Source organism: Anopheles arabiensis, chromosome 3 (genome assembly GCF_016920715.1).
Source record: "Anopheles arabiensis isolate DONGOLA chromosome 3, AaraD3, whole genome shotgun sequence".
In the NCBI taxonomy this organism is placed as follows: Eukaryota; Metazoa; Arthropoda; class Insecta; order Diptera; family Culicidae; genus Anopheles; species Anopheles arabiensis.
In genome coordinates, this window is record NC_053518.1 from 80,113,918 (window position 1) to 80,137,623 (window position 23,706).

General features: G+C 40.4%; 1 protein-coding gene across 1 annotated transcript in view; it reads right to left on the bottom strand.

The window, feature by feature from the left end:
- Positions 1–23,706, bottom strand: part of LOC120899703 — a 425,694-nt gene that overhangs the window by 345,823 nt on the left and 56,165 nt on the right. The window contains exon 5 of the mRNA XM_040305822.1: positions 3,212–3,257. Within this exon, the coding sequence (XP_040161756.1) occupies positions 3,212–3,257 (46 nt within the window). The remainder of the gene's footprint in view (positions 1–3,211; positions 3,258–23,706) is intronic.

A 23,706-nucleotide genomic window follows, 5' to 3' on the forward strand; every position in this document is an offset into this window, starting at 1 on the left:
GACCGTCGCATTACTTATTCACGACCGTCCGAGCAGACGGACGGACCGGTACCGGGTGCCCAGTTTCACGGGACAGTTTCACCATCGACCAAACATCGACTCCCCGGACCGCTGGCGAAAACCGCAGAGGCACCCGCAGGGGCTTGAGAGCTGCCGGGAGAACGGTACCAGCAGCTGCCGAACAGTTTCGGGTGCATATTGTTGCTATAAATCAATAATAATTCAACATCATTTCCAGATCAAATACTGCGCCATGCGAGCTCCACGCAATAGCGATGCGAGTTGAAACATGCCGATCGTGCTTCGATACACTCGAAACAGCTGAATAATGGAAAATCCAATGAATCACTGCCCACTTGACCACTGCCTCACTCAGCTTCGCCGCCAACTGAAACCGCGAGACTGTCTTGTACGCAGCAAAATCGTTACAAGGGATTTCCCCGCTTCAGATGGACCCTGTTCGGACCTGTCTGGCTGGGCAACATAATTTGCAGTGGGCGTTGGGAAATTGTTGAATTTTGCGAAAATGCACCTTTTCGTTCTGATATGCCGTACACACACTCGTATACACACGCACACATCAAGTTCGAAGGAAAGTGAACGAGCAAACGGACTCATCTATAATGTAGCGAGAATTGCACACTGCCTGTGACTAGGGTTGTGCTGGGGTTCACGTAAAATCAACCATCGATAGGATCATGTTGAGGCAAAGGGCGGTGGAGATCGTCCACGCACGCAATGGTAAATAGTTTATGCGCTAATAAGACGGTTTTTACTTCCGGACGTTACCGTACGGGACGGCTGACGTGCGGGCTACGGGCCGGAAATTGGAGCTGTTACATGACGGTGGTAATTTAGCGAAGGATTTTCAAGAAATAGTTGCTTGTAAATAATAGTTTTACTGCGTTCGTCTTCATGTTTACCATAAGGTAAGCGATTGTTTCAGCGGTACAGAACGATTCGTTACACAATACGCCCATAACAATAAACTACATGAAATATTTCTGCCTTGAAGGACGCAAACATCTACTCATAAGTAAAGCAATTTATGCTGATTATTCATTGATATGTTACTTTTCGCCGGTCTTGTGGTACAGTACTCGTACGACTGAACAACATGCCCGTCATGGGTTCAATCCCCAATTAGACCGTGCCGCCATACGTAGGACTGACTATCCTGGTTTGGGGGGTAATCTATAAGTCACTGAAAGCCAAGCCCACAAGTGTGGTACAGGCAGGCCTTGAACGACAACGGTTGTTGAGCCAAAAAGAAGAAGAAGAAGAAGAAGATGTTACTTTTCAGCTCATTGTTTCAGCTCACTCTAGGAACGATCATATATTAGTGTTTAAACGAATTTATTGAGGTAGAATTGAAATATTAAAATAAGTTATCAATTACGATTAATTTCAACAACTGATATCTTGTTTACTATATTTTAAACTTATATGTATTGTAAACATAAATAAATAATGAGAAAGATTAATTCTGAACTTATTTTACCGTTTGCGATCATTCACTATTTTCGCCTAAATTTAGGCAATCGTTGTGCCTTTTCCTGCTTTTAAAGGAAATTGTATTGACCTGACGGCTGCTCACAGACGGCGTCGTCCAAAAAATGCACTGAAACTTTTATTTATTTATTTATTTATTTATTTATTTATTTATTTATTTATTTATTTACGTTATCGGGCAATAGGCCTAAATAACAGATACAAATTCTTAATTAGTAAACAACTTAAACATAAATAACACTAGCCCTTTACAACTAACGAAGGTGAGAAACAGGGATATGAAAATCTGCAGATGATTCAAATCTATTGTAGCTGACACACATTTTAATTAAAGGGTCGTTAGCGCCGAATGAAGAAGATCGTAATGGGATCCTGATTAAAGACCTGCTTCTAAGATCCCTAGTAGGTGCAGAAAAACTGATCAGATTTAAAATTTCAGGTGCATCAATAAGCCCATTTAATAATTTATGCATGAAAATACATTGAGCATTCTTTCTCCTGTGTTCTAAAGTTTCGAGACCAAATAACTGACACCTGACATGGTACGGGAGGCGTGGCATTTGGTTTGACCAAGGAAGACGATAAAACATAGCGCGTGTCACCTTTTTCTGAACTTTTTCTATCATGTCTATATAGGTCACTTGATTTGGAAACCAAACAACGCAAGCAAATTCTTGTATAGGACGGACTAGGGCACAGTATAACGATTTAAGACAGAAAGGATCTTTAAAGTCGGAAGAAGCACGTAGCATAAAACCTAACATATTTAATGCTTTTGAGACGATTGTGTGGAAATGGCACGATAATAAAAGTTTACTGTCTAACATTATTCCTAAATCACGAACTACAGATGACCGCGGCACACTGTCTTGACCTATTTTGTAATTAAAAGTTATTGGAATCCTTTTCTTGTGTTATTTATTGTTATTGGAAAAAAACTTGTGTTAACTTGATTTAATTCAACAAGCTATTGTACATTGTAATACTTAATTTATAATTATTCAATTGCTTGCTATCGAAGGCTCGTGCTTTAATACTTATTTGAATAGTTTAACGCGAACTGAATGAATTGCTGATCTAGTTTATGCATTGTCTTACATAAGAAAATAAAAACAATCATTTTCAAAGCTGAAATGCCTGACAAAATTACAGAATTTACAGAATAAAAAGAACTTGCCTTTTGTAAATATATAAATTAAAAACTCTAATTGCTGTTTTCCCAAAAAATAAACAATATGCTGCTTGGAAAAAAATTCAAATGAGAAAAAACATAACAGTAATTAAATGTACAGAACTAAACGAAACAAAACAAAACAGGACATGTTTTGGACATGTTTGTACTTCATGCTCTGATACACAAACATATGGTTTTTATCATCTCCACTACTGTCATGCTGAATAGATCAACACTTCTGATTGCATGTTTGACCCACTTTATGCTTCACACACGCACAGCACAGAACAGTAGTACAGATAACACATTCGTGTGCTCTCACTGCACATAGAACGTCCTTTATTATGACCTGCCTAACTTTCGCCATCGTGCCCCACTCCCCCAGGCTGGATTGATAATAAACTGACCGATATTTTCGCCTAAAGTTAGGCAAGAGTTGTTCCTTTTCCTGCTTTTAAGGAAAAGTGTATTGACCTGGCGGCTGCTTTCAGGCGGCGTCCTCCGAAAATGCACTGAAACACTTACCTGCAGCTGGTGAGAGCTTCGTTACGACACCCCATCGGATTTTCCACTGAAATGAAACACACAAAGAAAGGGGGAAAAGAAAGGTAAGCGTACAATCGATAGTTTGGTGCATAGTTTTTGAGGTGGTGCAAAAATAAGGAACAAAAAAAGGCTAACGATAGCTGCCCGGTGTGTACGTTTGCTCTTTCCCTTGATTGCAGCGCGGAAAACAGCTCGCCCGCATTCGATGCTCGTGGGAAAAATCCGTCAACAGCGACTAGCGAGTGCGAACCAAGCCGAGCCGGGTCCGTAAAGTAACCTTCAATCGGTTGTGCGAAAGTTTTCTTACCGTGCCAAAGTTCCCATAAACCCAACCAATAGACGGGGTTGGGTAAACCCCCTTTCGGAATCGAGATAAAACCGTGCCGGGCTGCTAATTTGGGTTTGCTGAACCTCCCGGGAATCTGCGCTTGATCGGGGACGGGGAAAAAGTTGGCCCCAAATCAGACTGCTGCCGAAACGGAGCGATAGCTTCCTACACGGGGCACGGTAAATGCTTCCGGGATTGTTGCGGAAAGTTCAATCAATCTCTGACTTTACGCTGCTTTGTTTCGGACCATTCCGGCTATCGGTGCGCAATGTGTTTGGCATTTTCGGTAAGCCGGTTGACCCAAATCTTACGGAAGGGGTAAGTTATTGTGCGCTCGCCACCAGACAGGTGCACAGGTGGTCGAAGGAAATGAGCTTGGAATAGTTTGCTGCTAAACGATGCATCCGAAAGTTCCGAAACGGCGGGAAGTTTGTTGGCGCTTTTGTTTCCGGAAGTATGTCTGGCCCGAGCCACAATGCTTCAACTTCAAACGGGTTGTTCGAGCGAACCTGCTTTAAAATTGTGTTAAATTGTTTCATTCCCTTTCGGTAGAGTAGAATGGCTTGAAAATACAATATTTTGTTGAAATGGGTTCAAACGCATTGAAAGGATCTTAAACGGCTGTTCAGCACTCCTGAATTCAAAGCACCAAGCTAATAAGCTGGAATCAATCATCAGGCATTTGTGAATGCTGAGTCAATGAATGCTACATAAACGAGAATGAATGCTAGATAAAGATATAAATATTAGAACATCAGCCAACAATACAAAACCCTTTAAGAAAGAAATCCTAATGAACACTAAAAATGTCACTAAAAGCGCGAAAAGTTGCCGTCGGCAATGAAACTTAAAATGAAAGGAGCACAAAAACGGTTCAAAACTCCACGAAAACATACACGACCAACCTAAATAAAGGCCCTCGCCACACGATCCTACACATGTGTGCCATTATCGGGTATGCTGCTAAACCAAACATAAGGCATACGACATACCTTCCCCACTGCCCGTTAAATGGCGAAACGGAACGTAAACTTTTTCTATCAAAACTTTCACACAATGCACCACACAGGGGGCGGAAGAAAAATGTTCAACCGCAAAAGTACCCCTCCATCTAAAGCCACTTGCAGGACCATCTTTAGAGCAGGAAAGTGAGAAAAAAAGCAAGCGGCACACACAAAAAAAAAACGCCCTTCTTGAAGAGTTGATGAAGGCAGGATCACCGACCGGGCAAAAGCAGCCGACACAAAAGCGGAGCGGATGGCTTCACGTGCCGAGAGTGCTAATGTGCAAAGCGATGTGCCCGGGCTCTTTCTTCGATGTTTGGAAAACGGAACCGATGAACATGTAAAAGCCAATGCTCGCGCGAGACGGAGGTTGGCAGTGGGGACAGGACCTTCCTGTGCCGGCATTCTGTCAATGCATGGTTTATGTGGCGAATGTCAAAGTTTTCCTTCCGATCATCGATCCCGTCGTGCCGCAAGAAGCCGTCGTGTGTTGGTTCCGATTTTCCTTCGTTCAACGATCGGAACAAGATGTTACATTACCCAACCGGGTTGTATGATGACGTGACGACAACAACGGGTGGTTGAATGAATTTGCAATTCTTCTGTGGAATTTTTAGTTTTTCGTTTGGCTTTGATTTTGTGCATTTTTTTCAACCCTTAGATATGCACACAATTTTTCAATCGTATCGTTTGAATGGAAACGGATAGTGGGTGAATTTTTCAAAGCATTTACATTTTTGTGCCACTCACTATGGCTTTTTGATAGTTTTGGATGTTTTTTTTTAAATATTTTAAACCATTTTAAAATTTTATTTTAGTTTACTTGAAATTGTTTGTTTGTTGATGGTTTTAGGTTTATTCTATCAGTATTGATCATTTATTTAATTTATTAGTTTTACCTTTAGTATATCTTTTTATTTGTTTAATTTTTTATATGGTTTATTATATTGCTAATTTATATTGCTTATTTTATACCTTCATTTTGTGTTCTTCGTTGAATTGTTCAAATTTATTTTTAAGTGATCCACATTTCGTATTTCATTTGTTTGTTATATTTCTGTCCGTGTAGTTGATTTTATTGCTTATGAAATAGCTTGAAAGATACTTTTTACATATATTATTTTAAATTATTGTTTTTTTTTTGTTTGAATCAATACGATTTTTGTGTTTTGAATAATTAAATAACATTTCATTTACCATGAATTACTTTCTCACGGATTTTACCCACATTCATACCACATCGCACAAGGAATGCTATTGATTTATGTTGTTTCATGCCATCGCCTCCTTACATACTTCCCAGTTTTCTTCCCGCAACACACCAAATTTCATTTTGACAGCCGAGATTGAGTGAGGACAAACGGTGAGCCCAACGGAATAAGGAAAAAAAAAACAAGAAACTGTCCACCGTCAGACGGCTCGATAGAAGCCCACCGCAACATGACATTAATTGACGTTTCCATTACCAATCGACGACGATGACGACGAGGCGTACGGGAGTGCAGTAAGTGACGAACGCGTTCGATATTGAAGCAGCTGATCGGTGTTGTTTATTCGACATTAAACCATGTTCGGTTTCGGGTGCGGGGAATGGGTGAGCACAGTGGGTATGATGTGTAAGTACAAACTGTTGTCATTAAAATTACACCTCGTCCGGTGTAGCGATTGCATATTTCATAGCCTTTTAGACGGGGGAACATGAGCTTAGGCGTGACTTGGATTGATTGATCAACGCGACTAAGCGGTGGAAAGTGACACTGACGGTGAGCTGAACGTGACGTTTGAATATTTAAACGTCGGGGCCATTTTCAATTGCTAATTGTTTTAGATATGGTCGGTGTCCTATTTCCCTATGAATAATGCCGCAATTGAAATACAGGGTGCATTTTTGAGGCTGTATCTAACCCGCCAGTAGGAATGTGTGTGACGTATAGGACAACACGGACACCAAAAAAAAAACCTCCCCAAAAGCACAACAAAGTTACCCATAAATCATGTTTCAATTCCGTCCGGCATGACGCACCGGCAATAGGACCGGCTGCAGGAAGAAGAGCAGCATATAATCGGTGGACCTTCGCTCGGCACGTTGGACACACCGCCGCCACCACAAAGGGGCCGTAAGGACCCTCGGTATGCGAACCATCCCATTTTTCCCCCCGCTTTCGCGCGCTCCCCTGAGGCCAAGCATCCAGCGATTGCAATTTATATCAATAAAACGTGTCATTTACGGTCGAAATGCTGTAATAAAAGTTGATGTATGGTGTGTTCCTGTGTGTTTTCCTCGTGGCCCCGAATGTGCACTTTTTGTTTTTAGCGGTGGTATTGTTTTTGCACCTACTTTGCATACTTTCGAGAGGGTGGTGTCGGTGATGATGGTGTTGCTGGTTAGCATGAAAGATCCTGTGGTATAATAATAGCCCACGCATTATCATTTACGGCGAAAGCCAACATTGTTGTAGAGGCACAGTTTGTGGGAAAGCCATTGTACGAAACCCAAATCGTACCGCTGTAAGAGGCGAAACGTTTCATTTTTACCAAAACAAACCACTGGCAGCGGGAGTTTCATCAGCATCATCATCATCATTATCATCATTATCATCATCGTCATTATGCTCAACATCATCATCAGCATAAGTGTATTTATGGGGCAGGGATTGCAGCGCACCGTACCTTTTCTAAACCCCAGCCAACTGTACGCCCTCCATCTGTGCTTGTGCTGATGATAAATTATTACACGATTTAAATTGGTTTGGCTCATTTTGCTTTGATTTGCATCGGAATAATTAAATGAAGGTAAGGGAGGGTTGTTTCGTCCAAACAGTACAGCAAAGGGTTGGAGAGACCTTTGAGTATATGCGATGGAAAAGGGCGCTGTTTTCAAATCGATACATTAAGGACGTGGCAACGCTGATGATGAAAGAAGGTGTTTCAAACGGAAAAAGGTGGGGAATAGGAAATGAAGAGTAAATGACAAAGTTTTGAAAGCACTAGATTCCTAAAGAAGATGTATGATTTTCTTTGAAAGTATCAAAGTATTTAATAATGTATTTGTGCTACGCAGATAGCATAATTCAAGGCGTTTTTTAGTTAATATGTACGCCGGAAGGTATGCAATAAGAGCCATTATGTTTAAAAGAACACAATTTTTTTTTTAATTTGGATAATAATTTTGAAATGGGAAACTAATGTTAAATCGAACAATTATAGTTATTTAACTGTAATGCGGTCATATTTCGTTTGTAATAATGAATATAAAAAAAAAAAACTAGAAACATTGTTGCTATCATGAAATATTTATTTTGATTTTAATTACATTGAACAAAAGCAATTTTGCATTTTAATATATAATATATTTTTACCTTATATTATAAGGTAATATATTTTATAAACTATTTTGACATTCCGTACATAACAATCTCACAAAGCAAAACCCTTCCATTTTGCTTTACGATAAAACATATATAAACAACCATTTCACGTCTAAACATATCCTGCAACAGTTTGTCGATTCAAACCGTTGCATAAAATTTTGCATCGTTGTATCATCATCACTAACTGCTCAACAATTGTGCATTGTTTACGCCGTTTTTATCGTCTCACGTACAGAACCACATAAAAGATTTGTAACGGTAGCTTCATTGTTTCAGTGTTTTCTTTTACGCTTTGCCACACACACAGTTCCCGTTACTCTCCCAGTACTGGGCTCCCAGGCATCGGCATCGAAAGTGCCTGGTTTTCCCACTGAAAGGCTTCGAGTTAACGATAAACGGCAACGCTTTACCGGCACAAAGCTTCACTTGTCCCGCTGGCATTGTGTCGGCATGTAAATAAATCGACACCCAATAAACGTTCCTCGTTGCACTGCCACGGTCAGCGCAAAGCGAACATGCGTGTAGTTTCCCGAGAGCCAGAATCCGATCAATGATGTTTCGTTGCTGTTGTGAGTCTGTTTTTTTTTTGTACTCCTTCCTGCGCTCTTGTTCTCGCACATGATTCTCGCGCACATGCACTTGACCATTCGCCATGTGCATGTTAGCATCCATTTTCACGGATGTTCCAGCTGCAGCGTGATTGGGAAAATGGACTTCTCAGCCATATTTGGTCGTTCAACAGTTTTCGCTCGGTCCTACGGTCGACTGGGTTCTTCTCGCACGAGTCTGGTCTGCTAGGCACAATCATTGCCAACAACGTTTCGGGTGTGTTGCTATGTTTTATTTTTCCCCAGCTTTTTACCGATTTTGTTTTCGTTGAACGAGCTTGGCTTGTTTGTTTTATTGGTCCGATAGGAACACTGATCCAATTGGAAGAACAGCATTCCCGCTGTTCACGAGAATGTTGCTTGTCGAGGCGCGCAGGCTGATATCGAATGGTAACTGATGCAACGCTGTTACATCGTTCCAACTGCACGTGAAAGAATGTGCAAGATTGATGTAAAAAGGCGTGAATTAAATAACGATAGATGATGTGAAACGAAACGGTAGACGATTTTAGGGATTTGTTGAATTGTTGTAAGTAAAAACAAACAGTTAAACATTTTGTTGTTTTTGTTCAATTTTACGAACTTCACTTCCGATTGACCATACACCTACGATTTAAATTTTATTGGGCAAAGCTGTTAGTTTTATCTGATTAATAAAAGCCAAATAAATAGAAAGTAGGAAATTATTCAAAACGTTATTTTTTAGATAACGTTTCTCGTTTTCTATACAGCGCCTAGATATATGCAATATGATTTTTTCCATATTTTATTATGAAATGATTGGACTATTTATCGTCTAAGATAGCATTTATTCAATTTTTTAATATCTTTGATTCAAATAAATCAATAATCTCCTAATATAAATAATGGAAACGAGACCGCAATGATGATAGTAGCTCTTACAACATTCATTTACATCCTACCCAAACTACCTCAAACAACGAAAATATTTACTAAAAGTCTTACATTTCCAATTCATTCCCCATTGAAACAGCAGCACGCAGCACTGTGCAGCACCGGAAACAGAAGATAAAAACGTCTCCCTCCATCGAGCGAAAGAAGTCATGAAAAAATCCCCCCAGCATAATGGAACAATAAAACACTACACAATGGAAAACACATACACACACGCGCGCGCGCACTCATTCACAGTCGTTTTGTGACGAAGGAAACAAATTTTCTAAACAGACACACAATGGCCAAAAATCGTTCTACACGCCTTCCGCTTCCTCCAGTCAGCACCCCTCAGTCAGACCACCACGCACAGACAGTTGTACGAACGGAAAGTCTTTATTGCTGTCATATCGTCTGCATTCAGCCTCCCCCACCTATGGCAAACCACCCAAGCACACCCTCCATTTGTCGCTAATTTATGATTGTGTTTCATAATTTAAAAGACCAATATTTGCGTAAAAAATCGCAATCGCAGAATGGCAGTGATGGGTGCAAAGCAAAAGCATCTCCGCAGCACTGCTGCTGGGTCCATTCTGAACATGAAAAAAGGGGGAAAAGATGGCTTTTAAAATAATACACAAACGCACAGTACAGGAGACAAAGAGTCAGCCAGTGTTGTGTGTGTGTGTGTAGCCCCGGGACGAAGACCCTGCCTGATTTTCTAAAATATAAGCTAACCACCCTCGTTTACGGCAGCACGATTTGAAAACCACAGCGCCTGAAACGCTGCAAGGAACCGCTGTTTCTCACACAGATTCCCCAACAACTGGCGAACGAGCCGAAGGTTGGAAAATACGGTTTGCTCGACTGACTGCATTCAGAGTTTTTGATGCGCGTCTGCCCAAAATTGGTACCGCGTGCCCGACTTTTCCGGCGGTGGGTAGAAGTTTGCCTCTTGTATTTGTGCCTCATTTCCCCCATTGAGAAAGATGCGTAAGTTTGGCCATTCAGAAGCGACGCTATTCATCGCCGAACTTCTTCAGCTACAACTATTTAAAAGGTTAAAAAAACACGGTGGGAGAGTTTTTAATTTTATTTAAGCCTGTTTTGATAACGAACCGAAAACCTCTCGCCTTATTGCACATCACAATAAAGCATTAATTGATGAAGGACAAGCGGGAGCGGGAGCGAAGATGCATTCGGGGACCGTGCGGGGCAACGGCAAAGTAAGCACGGCTAATTTCCATCTTCTTTGCGTGAGTGAAATGAGAATGAACAGCATTGAAATTCAATTGGCTCGGGCCTGGGGAATTCCCTTTGGAGCGGTACCGTTCCGAAATCTATCTAATTAGAATACAACTAAGAGTGAATGCCACCTTTGCAGCCAACGAGAATATGTCGAGCAGCGCGGTGTACTGGGCAACAAACGAAGCTGAATATTCGTCTTGGCGTTCTTCTATAAAAAACTAACAACCGAATGGTTCCTTACCATACCGCAAAGTTTTGTAGCGTAACCAAATTTTTCACCGTATGTACGTCAATCAAACTGTCACACACTGTTGTTCTGTAAAGGAAAATGTACTACGATGCTCGCAAGGGAAATTCCCAAGGAAATTCTTTCCCCTCTTTTCCAATTTTTCACATCGCATCTCGTAGCTGTCAAATTAATTTAATCATGTACGTTACAGTTCAAATTTTGCCCGCTCTGCTGTTGAATCTTGCAAGCTGCTGTAAATGTTTCTAGAGCGAGAATAGGAAGCAATGCTATGCAACCTCTCTGTTTTTAGGATTGTTTTTATTTTAACAATTTTTTTGCCCACCCGGCGGCCCAGAGGTAAACAGCTTGATTGACGAGCGATTGCGCGCCGATTTGTACGCTCGAGCGTTGAAAATTTTACTGATTGAAATTAATGTAATCGATTTACGATCGATCTCGCCCGTTTGCCCCGCGGGATGCTGCAAATCAGGCACTGCGGACAATCGGATCGATCAAAACCGCCCCGGCTCGGCGTGCGCTGCGGCGTTGACGGGACCGAACGATGGAACAGATTTCCCATATAATCCCGTTAATCTGTCAGGTTGAGGGGTTTGATAGGGGTTAGGAGGTTTAGGGTGATTATGATATAAACAGGAAAGAGGATGCTGAACATAATTCGTGCTTCGCGAGGTGTGTTACAAATTAGCAGGTCTTTAACAGAGTGTGTTTGTTTGTTCATTGAATTTCTTTAATGCCACCCATAGTGCATCTTTATAATTCATTTTTGTTGTAGTTTATATTTTCAGCATTGTTCTTTTTTAAATCATTGTAAACAAATATTTTAATTCCAATCAAATTTGTTAATAAATTGATTGGAATTAAAATATTTGGCATTGACTTTTACAAACTACAAGTATACATCAATTGCATACATTTAGGAGCACTTGCTTAATGCTTACGAAAACACATAGAACCGTTTTTTTATTGTTATTTATTTATTTATTTTATTGTTACGCCACTGTTTCGTACGAAAATATATTTTAACAAATTCATAACATATTTTCATATCTTAATCACGAAATATTTTAAATTGTATTTTAAAATTAAACCTGTCGCTCTTTCCCCAACATAAAACTCAACACTTGCTGTACAACTGTAGTGTCCAGGACTCTCACATGAGAGAAAAAAACCCCTCAAGACTCGATTCCGTTACAAAAAAAAAACCCTCCCAATAATTTCTCGGCTTTTGAGCAAATTTGCATAAATTAACCATAAAACACGATACCCATCACACTCCTACCCGGGTGCTAAGGGTTCTCCTATCAACTGCACCGACCCCTACTTTCACCGTACCCCTCCAAAAAGAAAGAAAGATAGCGAACAAGCACGCCACTCGTTGCCCCAGCATTACTCAAATTATTCATAAATTAATCCCACAAGAACAATCCCACCGGCCCACCAAACAACACCGACGAAGGAGTCTCCATCTGGCCCTCTCACTCACCCGTATTCTGCATACCACGCGACACGGTTATCATCGACACACCAGCGTCACACGGAAGCAGTACAGTCTCGGTACAGTTTTACAGCGCTTTTCCTTTGGTGAAATGTACTAACACTTTTTTTTTGAAACAGGTTTGTTCTTTTATCCCTCTGCTTTTTTCCTGCGCGTACTGATTTTCTCTCACTCCAAAACACCACCACGGACTACGGTGCGCCGGTAGTGAAATAAATTAAAACAATTCCTTTCGGGGCCGCACCGCACGCTACTAACGCCGCTACTGATTACACTGTCTCGGGGAAGAGGGGGGGAGACCTAGAATAGACTTTTAGGGACGTTGTAAAAGATCCATTTCCAGCCTACCGCCCGAACCGAACGCCGGTCGTGCGCCGAAGCGCCGTCACGCTTCCTTGCAAATTCCTCGAGACCTTAAATCAGAAGATCCGCCCCACTCGCCAGCATTAGCAGGGCCGCCAAAAAGTTAACGGCGGAAGAATATGCTCCGTCGGAAAGAAGTCAATCTTCCCTCAGTTCTCGCTTGCTTGCCTCCTCAGTAGACGGCACAAAAGAAAGCACCACGTCCCGGGCGTAAGCAGCATGCTCTATTCCACCTTCCAGCCCTCGAGAAGCCTTGTTTTAATCATTAATTCACTGATTCCTCCTCCTCCACTGTACACTGTTAATGTATGCAAGCATGTGCCAACGATGCTGACAACGCCACGGATAATGATCCGGACGGTCGCGAAGGCGGTTACCCCCTGGAAGTCAAACACGCGCGATGCACGCAATAATCGTTAATGGATTACGATGAGTGAACAGGCAACCCATTCCGTGAGGATGAGATGGGGCATAGAGCATGGTGCGGTCCTCCTTTTGCTGCCGGGTGGTACCGGGGGGAAGAATGAAAAGTGAAAAGAATATGCTAGATTATTGTATCTGTGAGCGCTGCTGGCACCCGTCAGCTTCGTCGCACTGGAGCGGTTGCCATCATCATTATCGTTACGATTTGCAGCCGGAAACGGGATCGTCTAGCAGGCTGGCTGGATGGCTAACTGACGGGCTGACTTCTTTTAAAGCCGTCAATCAGACATCAGGCGTGAAGAGCTGCTTCTACCTCCTGGAGCTGTCATTTGTTGGTTAGGACAAATTTGATTTTGAAAATAACTGCATACATTATTCAAAATAGTGGAATTTAATCTTGAAGGGATTGAATGACTTCGTTTGGTACGTTTTAAATAAAGGGATTGAATGACTTCGTTTGGTACGTTTTAAATTGTGATTCATTGAAAAAATATGTCATAAAACTTAAAAACCATAAAAGATTACAATTCTTACGGTAAAACTATTCGATGTCAATGTAATTTATTGGAATGGACGAAAAATATTGTACATAATTTGTTAGACATTTTTATCGATTTATTTTCAACTGAATTTAGTCAGAAAGAAGGAGAAATAAATTGCATACGTTCAGGCGTTAAAGTATTCGTATCTAGTAGCATTATTTTTTCATCCAGCTTCGCACGAATTTTTTTTTTTTAATATTACGAAGCATAAATTGATTTTTTTAAATATTGTTGGTAACATCTGTTGGTTCAGGTCAAATTCAAATAATTTGGTATATTGGTGTTAAACTGTACAGAACAATTTACTATTGCTGTCGCTTAGTTTAAGTGAAGTGATGCCTTAGGAAAAATCTCGAACATAGAAATAATTTAAGTATTATAAACATTTTTCACATGCGTTATCAAAAATATTTCATTTATAAAAAAATAAAAAGTTCAAAAATATATTAACAATATCTATACATTCATTGCGCCATTCCATGTTACTGCGTGTGCCCCTCCGAAAAAACAATACCACAGGAGTCAAAATGACAAAAAGCATTCGCATGCCACGGTGATGATTAAAATTGTGCATTCAAATCCTAGTACCGTTCACACTCTGCACTCGGTACCGAAACACCTAAGCTCGTGTCAACTTTCACAAGCGCTTCTCCATCAACCAGGATGAGCAGCCACTTCATAGAGTTGCTGCAAATTATAACAAGAATTGTATGTATTTTCCTCACCCTGTCCCGTTGTACGGTTGTACAAGTTACACGCTCGCGCACTGCAGACAAAACGAGGACAAATCCTTTCCAGAAACTACGGGGTAAGTACATTCATTGCATTCCTCTGCCCCATGGTTTGTCCTCCATTGAATGAAGGGAATGGCGGTTCTTTCCTCGAGTTTTCACTCTCCAGACATTTCCTCTTGACTCGTGGCTGACATTACCGAAATGTCAGCTTTTGTGGCAACGTTCTAACAAGCTTACCGCGTTCAAAAACTGCGGGCAGGATGAAACTTTCCACATTCGCTGCTGCTAGTAAGCACCTCCAAGACGACTAGCCAGCCGTTCAGCCTTTCCATAAGCTACAACTATAATCATACGAATGCGACATACCACTGTGCCATGGATATGCAAAAAAACACCATAGATTCCGTGGATCAACTCACCACAAATGTCCAGAATTCTTGCAGCGCTTTAAAAAAACAGAGTCAAATAAAGATAAGAATCCATTCCAACCGTTGCCGAGATTTGTGTTTCCATTGGAGCATCCCGGGGCTTAAACGATTATGTTTAACAGTGAACCGGATTCACCGCCCACGGACATACATCTGTGTGACGGGGAAAATCAACCCCAAAGAAAATGAGCTCGAGATCTCCGCCTCGTGTGCAGCGTGCAGTCGTATGCAGTGTGCAGTGTGCTCATGCACCAGCACTTGCATTAGTCTGGATTTGAGGCAGACTGACAGACAGACAGGCGGAGCGTATTCAGCACTCACATTGACGCCGCTGGAAGAAGAGGAGTATAGAAAGAGATATTATGTAAAGAGAGAAAAAGAAAGCGGCACTGTTACTAAGCGAATAAGCTGCCCTTGTCATGATGCAAATCCTGCTCCGAAAGGCTCTAGAGCTGGCGTGTGTATATGTGTGCTAATCAGCATTCCCAACTGATGATGTGTACGTAACAGCATTTCCTTTACCGCATTTTGTGTGTGCAGAGGAAGCAGCGAACCCGTTCACCGACCGTCTAACCCGGCACCCAGTGACAATGATGAGCACGCCGACGACGACGAATGTGCGATGATGATAAATTTATGTTTACTTTTCGCTGTAAATTGTGTGTGTGTGTGCCCGTGTATACTTTCCAGATTTATGATGTAGGACAAATTTATGACAACACGTTATGCCGCTGCTTGGCTCGGAAAATTCTGGAACCGCTTCACTTAACCACTGCGGTTCGGAAACTCGAAACGGAAATGTTATGCCTTTGTCTTTGGGTGTTCTGGTTTTTTGTACAAAGCACTTGCTACAAGCCTTTGTACGTACGGATAATTTAATGTTTACATGGTGAAACGAATGATGCCCGGTTAGGGTTTTTTAACGTTTGCAGAATCTTGTTTTATGACGAACGTCTTGGGTTATGAATTATGGTTAGGGAAATGAGTCTTGTTTTTTCTGCGATCGTTTAAGTGTATGTTTAAGCTTAATTTTTGTGAGACTTGTTTTGCATCCTTTAGCAAATACTCATGAAGACATTTTGAATTAGAAACTAAATTAAATTTTGACAATACACTAATTTTTAACTCTCTGAGTATATTATAAATCCTTTCAAGTTATCTAATTTATTCTTTTTAAGACACAAGCATACTCATGCATTTCCACATCATCGGATGTTATTTCATTTCATTTGCTAGAGTGCTTTTGAAAAAAAAAACAGACTAACTTTTAGGCAAATTCAAACAAAAGTTCAACATAATTAAAATTAAATGACATTTGTCATTCATGAATGAATTATAAATTTATCAGAAAAGTTACTGGCAAGGATACCTAGCTATTTATGGTGTAAAAGTGGAAATAAAAGCCTCTTGGACATTATGAGCATTAAATAACAACTGCTCGATCTTACTCTAAACACAATAATTAAAACAAATGATAGAACAAGCAGAAAAAAATACTATAAATGGGGTCCCTTCCGTTTTAAGTTCGTAAGCTGAAATTTCAGCCTGTCAGCTGTTTGCATTGTATAGCAGTTCTCGAGCAGCTATCTAAGTGGGTATAATATACAGGTGAGCTTGTCCCAAAGTGTATGCATTTAGAAGGCTGATTTTTATCGCTTTTGCTTCTTAATGAAGATTTTAAGAGTGTTTTGAGTATTCGTCAAGCCTCCAGAAAGCTCGTTGGAGCAAAAGTTTTCACTCGTTCTGTCAAAAAGTGATGTCCAAAATTGGTTATGAAAAAATGCTATGAGACCACCCGGACTACATACACTTTGATTCCAGATTCCACCACCTGATCTCTTTAATGCACCTTGGGATAAATGTAAACAACACCGTGTTTTCGAGCAGGTACTCGAATCTAATTCTAGCTTTTAGGCTAAAATTTTCTAGACTGAAAATCGCAGGCTAGTTTTTTGTGTGGTTTTGTATGGATTGTTTACATGATTTCAGCCTCCAACAGTCAAACTCCATACAAAAAACTAACTAGAATCGTGAAGGCCCCCATTAATACATTCAATAAATTTTCAAAAAAAAAAAACCGTTTTCAATGTATGAATGGAGCAGTAAGTGGTCTTGCTTACTGAAATTGAGAAATCATTAAAACTGATGGCAATTCATGCAACTTAGTTATTCACATGGTTGGTCTTTTAAAGAAGTGAATACATAAATCTGAAGTTAAGAAAACTAAACGATGTTCTACTAAACTGTTAATTACATAGCTTGTTAATTTGATTAATAATAATACAGTAAGTGAATGTGCTAGTTAGTGCTCCAGAATATCTTCCGAATAATGCTCTTTTAACAATTGTGTAAACAAACCAAAGATTCCCTTCGCACAAAAAAAGAAAGAAAACAAAAACAAATAAATTAATCACAATGCACAATGCTTCTGTGATTGCTCTGTCGGTGAGAGAATCGATAAAAGATTCGATCAATTTCACCATTTTATTATTGTAGAGCCAACACAACTCAACGCAATGGAAGCTCACTACCGCCCGCAAATCCCTTGCTCTTCATTAAAAACCGCTTGTCTACCGCGAAACAGCTGCTTATTAACCGAAGCAAAGCATCACTCAGCGGAAAGCTCATCAATTTTACTCTCACCGCACGAAAGTGTGTAAACAATTCATCATCTGCGATGCGAAACCGTACCCGAATGGCTGTGCTGCAGAGAAATAACATAAATAAATGTTACCTTATGAAAAAAAAAAAACCAAAAACCTCAAGCTCCAGTCCAGCCCAAGACTTACTTATCATAAAAAAGAGAATAATCCATCGTCTGGATTTTGCTCTCCACGCGAGGTAAGCCTTTACTTTTTATTCTGTTCAGCATTTTCCATTATTATGTTCTGCAGCTCCAGCTGATCCCGTGGCTGTGGGTTAGCAAAAACCGGACGAAAACTTTCAACAAACGACGTTTCTGCAACAATAAAGGAAGTGCACGAAGAGCAACAAATTTGCCATCCAGCACACTCACACACACAAGGGTTCTGGGCGCAGTGGAGTGGCGAAGCTGCCACTATCAACTTCACCTTGTCATATTTTTTGTGTGCTCTGTGTTCGCTTTCTTATTCGCCGTACAAAGAAAAACCATACCCAACCAGCATACGGGCGAACGCCAGCACGTGAAGGTAGTTCTGCGAACGAATGGTTTAAGAGCTGTTTCTTGTGCCACGATTCTTCGCGCACGCTGGTACCGGGTGACGGTATTACAAGATGGTTTGTGGACAGTTTTTGCTTCTTTCTTAGGAAAAGAAGAATTACCTGGTTTGCTGATGTCCTCGAACCTGGTGTGTTTGTGGTTTCACACAGCACACACACGTACACAGCGCCCGCTAGCAAGATAAAATGATTGAACTTTTTTCATAACTAACCCAAACGATGTGCTTTACGGTTGCGAGTTGCGAGCAAACTTACTCCCCGCAAACAACAGGGTGGACAAGGTAACATTGTGGTAACTTATTTTTCTTCCACTACTGCTTACTAACCATGTTCGTGCCACACAATCTGGACGGTGTTTGACGCTGTCGCCGGGAAAACTGTCATTATGTAACAATATCCCATAATGAGTGCTTGAAACTTTTAATAATATTGCTAAAAGATGTTGCTGCGCGGCCGAGAGGCCATCGAAAGGTATGTGGCTGCTGTCGTTGGTGCGCTGGTCGATTTTATGATGACAGCTCGGCTGCTTTGATTCCTTCGAGGGCATTTCCCCAGTGCGCCAAGCAGCACCCAAGGCACGCGTTTCAAGAGGCATTGAAAACTTCTCCAAACAGCATCCAAGAAGGCTACAGCAAGCCCTCGTATAACCGTGTAACCTGGTAGGAAACTATGTTGCCGTGGAGTGATATTCTTTGGCACACTTAATTTTCATCCCCTGTGTTTGTCCCTGTGTTTCGTTGTAGCGGTGGAAATTACAACCGTGCTAAGTGTGGTTAATGTGTTGCAGAAGCGCCAAGTGTTGTCTTGGAGGGCAAATGGTTTAGTCCTCTGGGAGAGTTGTATAGGAAAGCGGGTTTACTAATTTTTAGTGATTGCAAAAGTTTTGTGCCACGAAAGCTACCTCTTAGCTTGTTTTGTTTTTCTAGCAGCGGATGTTTTCGTTTTCGATTAAGCTTGAGTGCTAATTAGATATGTAACTTACACTAACCGTAATAATTTGTAGCGAAAGGAAGGAACATCAATATTAATGAATTATTGTGTGGTTGTTATTTGTTCGCAACCTATTCTGTTGTGTTATAATCAAAATTTAAACAATTAATTTTAACACAACACGTAGCTAAAAATATTTACGAGAATGACAAGAAATATAATAATATTAGTAAATGAAACCACTACACACGCCATTTGAATTGTTTGCAGACATATTCTGTTGTTGCTAAACAATTGTGTTACTACAATTCAAGTTTCTTAAACGTGTAATGCCTTAAATTTGGCTTCAAAATGAATAAAAACGCAATATTGCGATGAAAATTGCATACATTTAGGCGTTGGAAAGAAAAATGTAAACAAATTGTTCATGGTTGTTCATTTTTTTTAACTGAAAAATAATTCTTAAATAGTTTTGCTTGAATAATTATTTTTGAATTCGACTATTAGTTGAAATGATAGTAGCCTTCATAAATAAATAAAATGTGCTATGTTTTTTTTATTTTATTTTACAACACCTTTTTCATAAAAAATGAAAATGCGCTCGCATATTCTGTTTTATTTGGAAAAAAAACAATTCAAAAATAATAGAAATTTTGTGAGTTCTTTGTATGTTATTCATTAACTCAAAATACTCTTTTATTATTTAATACCAATTTGCATAACTTCTGACACAACTTCCAACATTTTTTATAAAATAATTTCTTTTCTTTATATAAGTTAAAACAAAAATCAGCGCAACTTCAGTTAACACAGTTTTTTTACCTTCTGGCTTTAAATGAATACTAAAAATAATAATTGCTTTTCGCATGTTGCCAAATTTTTACAATTAAAAAAAGTCTATAAAACTCCAAGTTTGCTCATTGCTCTCGCACCTGTCTACCTTGATAACTTCCCGCACGCGCAATAAAACTCATTCCACTCGTGTAACGGAACAGCTTGACAGTAAACAACAATTGAAACAGCTGTTTCAAATTTCTCACCCATCTTACCTGAGCAGCCAAGCGAAGATCCAGAAGCGCTCAGTAACTCAACGCCATTCCACTCTCATTTCTCCCATCGCTAACAACTGTGTGCGATGTTACAATCCCATCTTTAGCATCCTACTACTCCTGGGAAGCTTCATGGGAGCAAAAAGAAAAAAACAACCATATCATCGCCCATTACCTTTAACGAAGAAATGGAGCGTAATCGGAACCCGTTAGCAACGATTGGACCGAGGTGTTGCACTCTGGAGAATAAATAAATGCAAAGCGCAGCAGCTGCGCTGTGTAGCTGCAATAAAATGAACTGCTTGGCAGCGAGTCCAGTTTCTTCGCTCTTTGCCTCCAGGAAGCTGCTTTTCCATCCGGGGATTGAGCTGGTTGAAAACGGCAAGTCCTTCGATGTGAAATAATATTGACCATTTTGATCGGATACCGGGGAAAAGGAGTACCTTTTGCCATCTAATGCATTGTGGCTCCAGCAAAAGGAAACAAAAAGGCTTAAAAAACACTCCTCGTTTTAATGGGGAAAAAGTTCAACATTTTATTGAATGAGGATGATCAGGAAGCAGCTCCCCGAGGGATTGGAAGCAGCTTTACAAAACAGGTACTGGAAGAGGTCAAGTTATCAATTTTATAGCCTTGTTTACTCACTTGCCCAAGCTGTGGAAAGAATCGTCTTATTGAAGCTTCCTTTACCATTACTTTATCAACCTCTCAGTTCCTTTAGACTGTGGAAACCCCTCTTGTTGGCTAGATTTTAAATTATATAACTCTTAGCAGTATAAAGTTTTACACGACAGCCAACACGAATTGTTTAAAAATAAAAACTACAAAATTCTGTTTTCCCAACCAAAGCTTTAGCTCCAACTAGTGTAACAACGTGAACATCTTTTCCAATTATTCAAATGCAACCAGATTGGACGGAATATTGTAGCGTACGTTTTGCACAAGAAAACTAGCTTCACTTGCCATTCGCCTTGGTAAGACTTCGGTTTCCCATGCTGCTGACACAAAATGCTAATCATGTTGTGCACATACACACACACAGGTCGCCATTGCATGCCCGCTGCAGGCCCGGGATGGAGAAATAAAGCGATACACAACACGAAACATAAAGGATGGCAAACGTCTTGCAACAAAGCAACTTTGTGTAAAAGAGCCCAAAGGGGTGAACCAGCCCGCTTCCTCGGTACAACTGAGCTGAGGGAAAAACAGCAACTGGCTCCGCCATATCCTTCCACCCGGCGTGTGAGAAAAGTCATAAAAATGGGAAATACAATTTTTATAAACACAAACACTTCCGTCTTATGCCAGTTGTGCTGGCCAGCGCCAGAAGGGGAAAAGGATAAGGACGAGTTGGAATTTTATTTTTAAATTTATCTCCTCTCTTCCATTTTGCTCTGCCCTAACGAAGTGTGTGTGTACAGTCGCCAAAGTGCACCAAGATGCTCCTCTGTCCGCCACCCAAAAGGGCGACGCAACAAAAAGGGGTTTTTGTTTTTATGAGATTATAAGATGGTTTGCTTTCATTTCACCATCCTCCACACGGTTTTAATTCACCAAAGCAAACTAGCTTCGTAGCGTCTTCGTACTCGGTAGGGTTTTGCAAAACGGGGGAAAACCCATAAAGCGCCACTGCAAAAACAGTCCCACCGGGGACGGCCAGTTCGATGATTGAGTGGCACACAACGGAGCCAACGTGCACAAGGAAGTCGATCTGGCCCTCGTCAAGCGGTGTGAACTTTGTTTCCTTGTCATCTTATCTCACGCCACAAAATATACAACTCACACACATATACTCATCACCTTAACCCACTACAGCACCGTGGGCAGTTTGAAGTCAGTGAAGTGGGAAGAAAAGGACTTTGTTTTGCACCCTTCGTCCATTATGTGCTGTCTTCAAAATCGTAGTACCGTAGTTGTGCCACGAAGGGAAACTTTTATCATTTATATGATAATCGATTGGCGGTCCATCACCGATCACGCCGCATAGGAAGAAAGGGTGCGAACATACTTTACCAAGTTGCCGATGGTGGGAGAAGCGGGCAGAAATGTGTGTAGTGCACTGAAACATTGCGCCGTTTCATAACCGACCAGGAGGCGAAAGATTATGATTGAGTTAGACGATGCCATTTCGAGTTGTAGCTGCACATATACGGCAGGCAGGAGGGCGACCGTGTCGGCTTTATCGAGATGTCAGGCTTGATGACACAATTTGTGAATCGTGAACTTTGTGTGACCTATTTGAATAATGTAGTTCGTTATGATTATGAACGAGATTGTTATAGATGCATCGACAATGTTTTAAAAGTTGTCCCAAGCTATTTTATTTGGTTTGGAGTGTGTATAATGAGGTGTCGAATATTGACAAGAGTAGAAAAAATATTTTATACAGAGTATGTTCTCGTTAATTAATGCAAACGTGGAACAATCGAAGGCAAAAAAAGAGAAATTTAAATGACCAAAAACCTTAAACTTATAAATAATCAAAGCTAAAGAAAGAAAACAACAAAATAACAACAGTATAAAACAAAACAATGTAATTTGGATTATCCACCTCATAAGCAAAGTAGTTATAATAAAAACATGGTATCAAATTGAGTATTTTCAGCATAAACTACAAAAACATGCAACAAATTTAACACAAATTCTAACCAGATTTTGAACATCGGAATCAGTCTTTTTTTAGAAAGAACTAATACATTGAGGTATATTTATACAAGTAAAACATAAAAAAGCTATAAATTAATATAAATTAGATATAAGTAAACAAAAACCTAGAACTGAAACAAAGCTTATAGTAAAGTACGAAAACACAAACAATCGTGTTGTGAATACACTTTCTTAAAACAGAAATGCTTTATTAAAAGCAAAAAATACGTCATATTGCTACTCACAATGGCATTTTGAAAAAGTTCCCCATATGAAACCAAAAGTTATATATATAAAAGAAGGCTTTGAATGTTAAAAATATAACGCATAATAAACAAAACACAATAAAGGAATATTTCTCATGAATATTAAGGCTCACAGCCCAGCGGCCATTCTTCCCAATGCCCAAATATATATGTCAACCTAACCTTTACAGGCGAGACGATAGAGATAGAGTAAAAAAAAGTTGCCATAACCACCCAGCTGGGCCAGATCCTTTCTGCTCGGGGGCGATTTATTTAAACAATCCAACCAAAGCCAAACCCATTCAGGGTTTATCCGATTATTGACTCACAATCAACAATCAAACAGCGAACAGCAACCGCCAAGGCAATGGAGCGGTCCAAAGGGAAAGCAACCCATGGTGACATCCTTTTGATGCGTTCCCTAACAATTCAAACACTCACAGTGACAACGCACTGCGACGCCATCAGAACGACCGGCAAGGGCTACCTTTAAGTGGTGAGCTACTCCTGCTAGGACGGGGTTCCTTCGGGCCGTTCAAACACATTCTCCCTACACTCACGCTGACCGTATTTGCGTTGGCGAATCGATAAAATGTTAATGTGGCTTGGCATTAAAGGTCGCCCGAAAAATGTAGAAAAAAATCGTAGGGTTATTCGGGAACGCAACATTCTGCAGTGTTTTCCTATCATTTACATGCTTCTATTTTGAATGGAG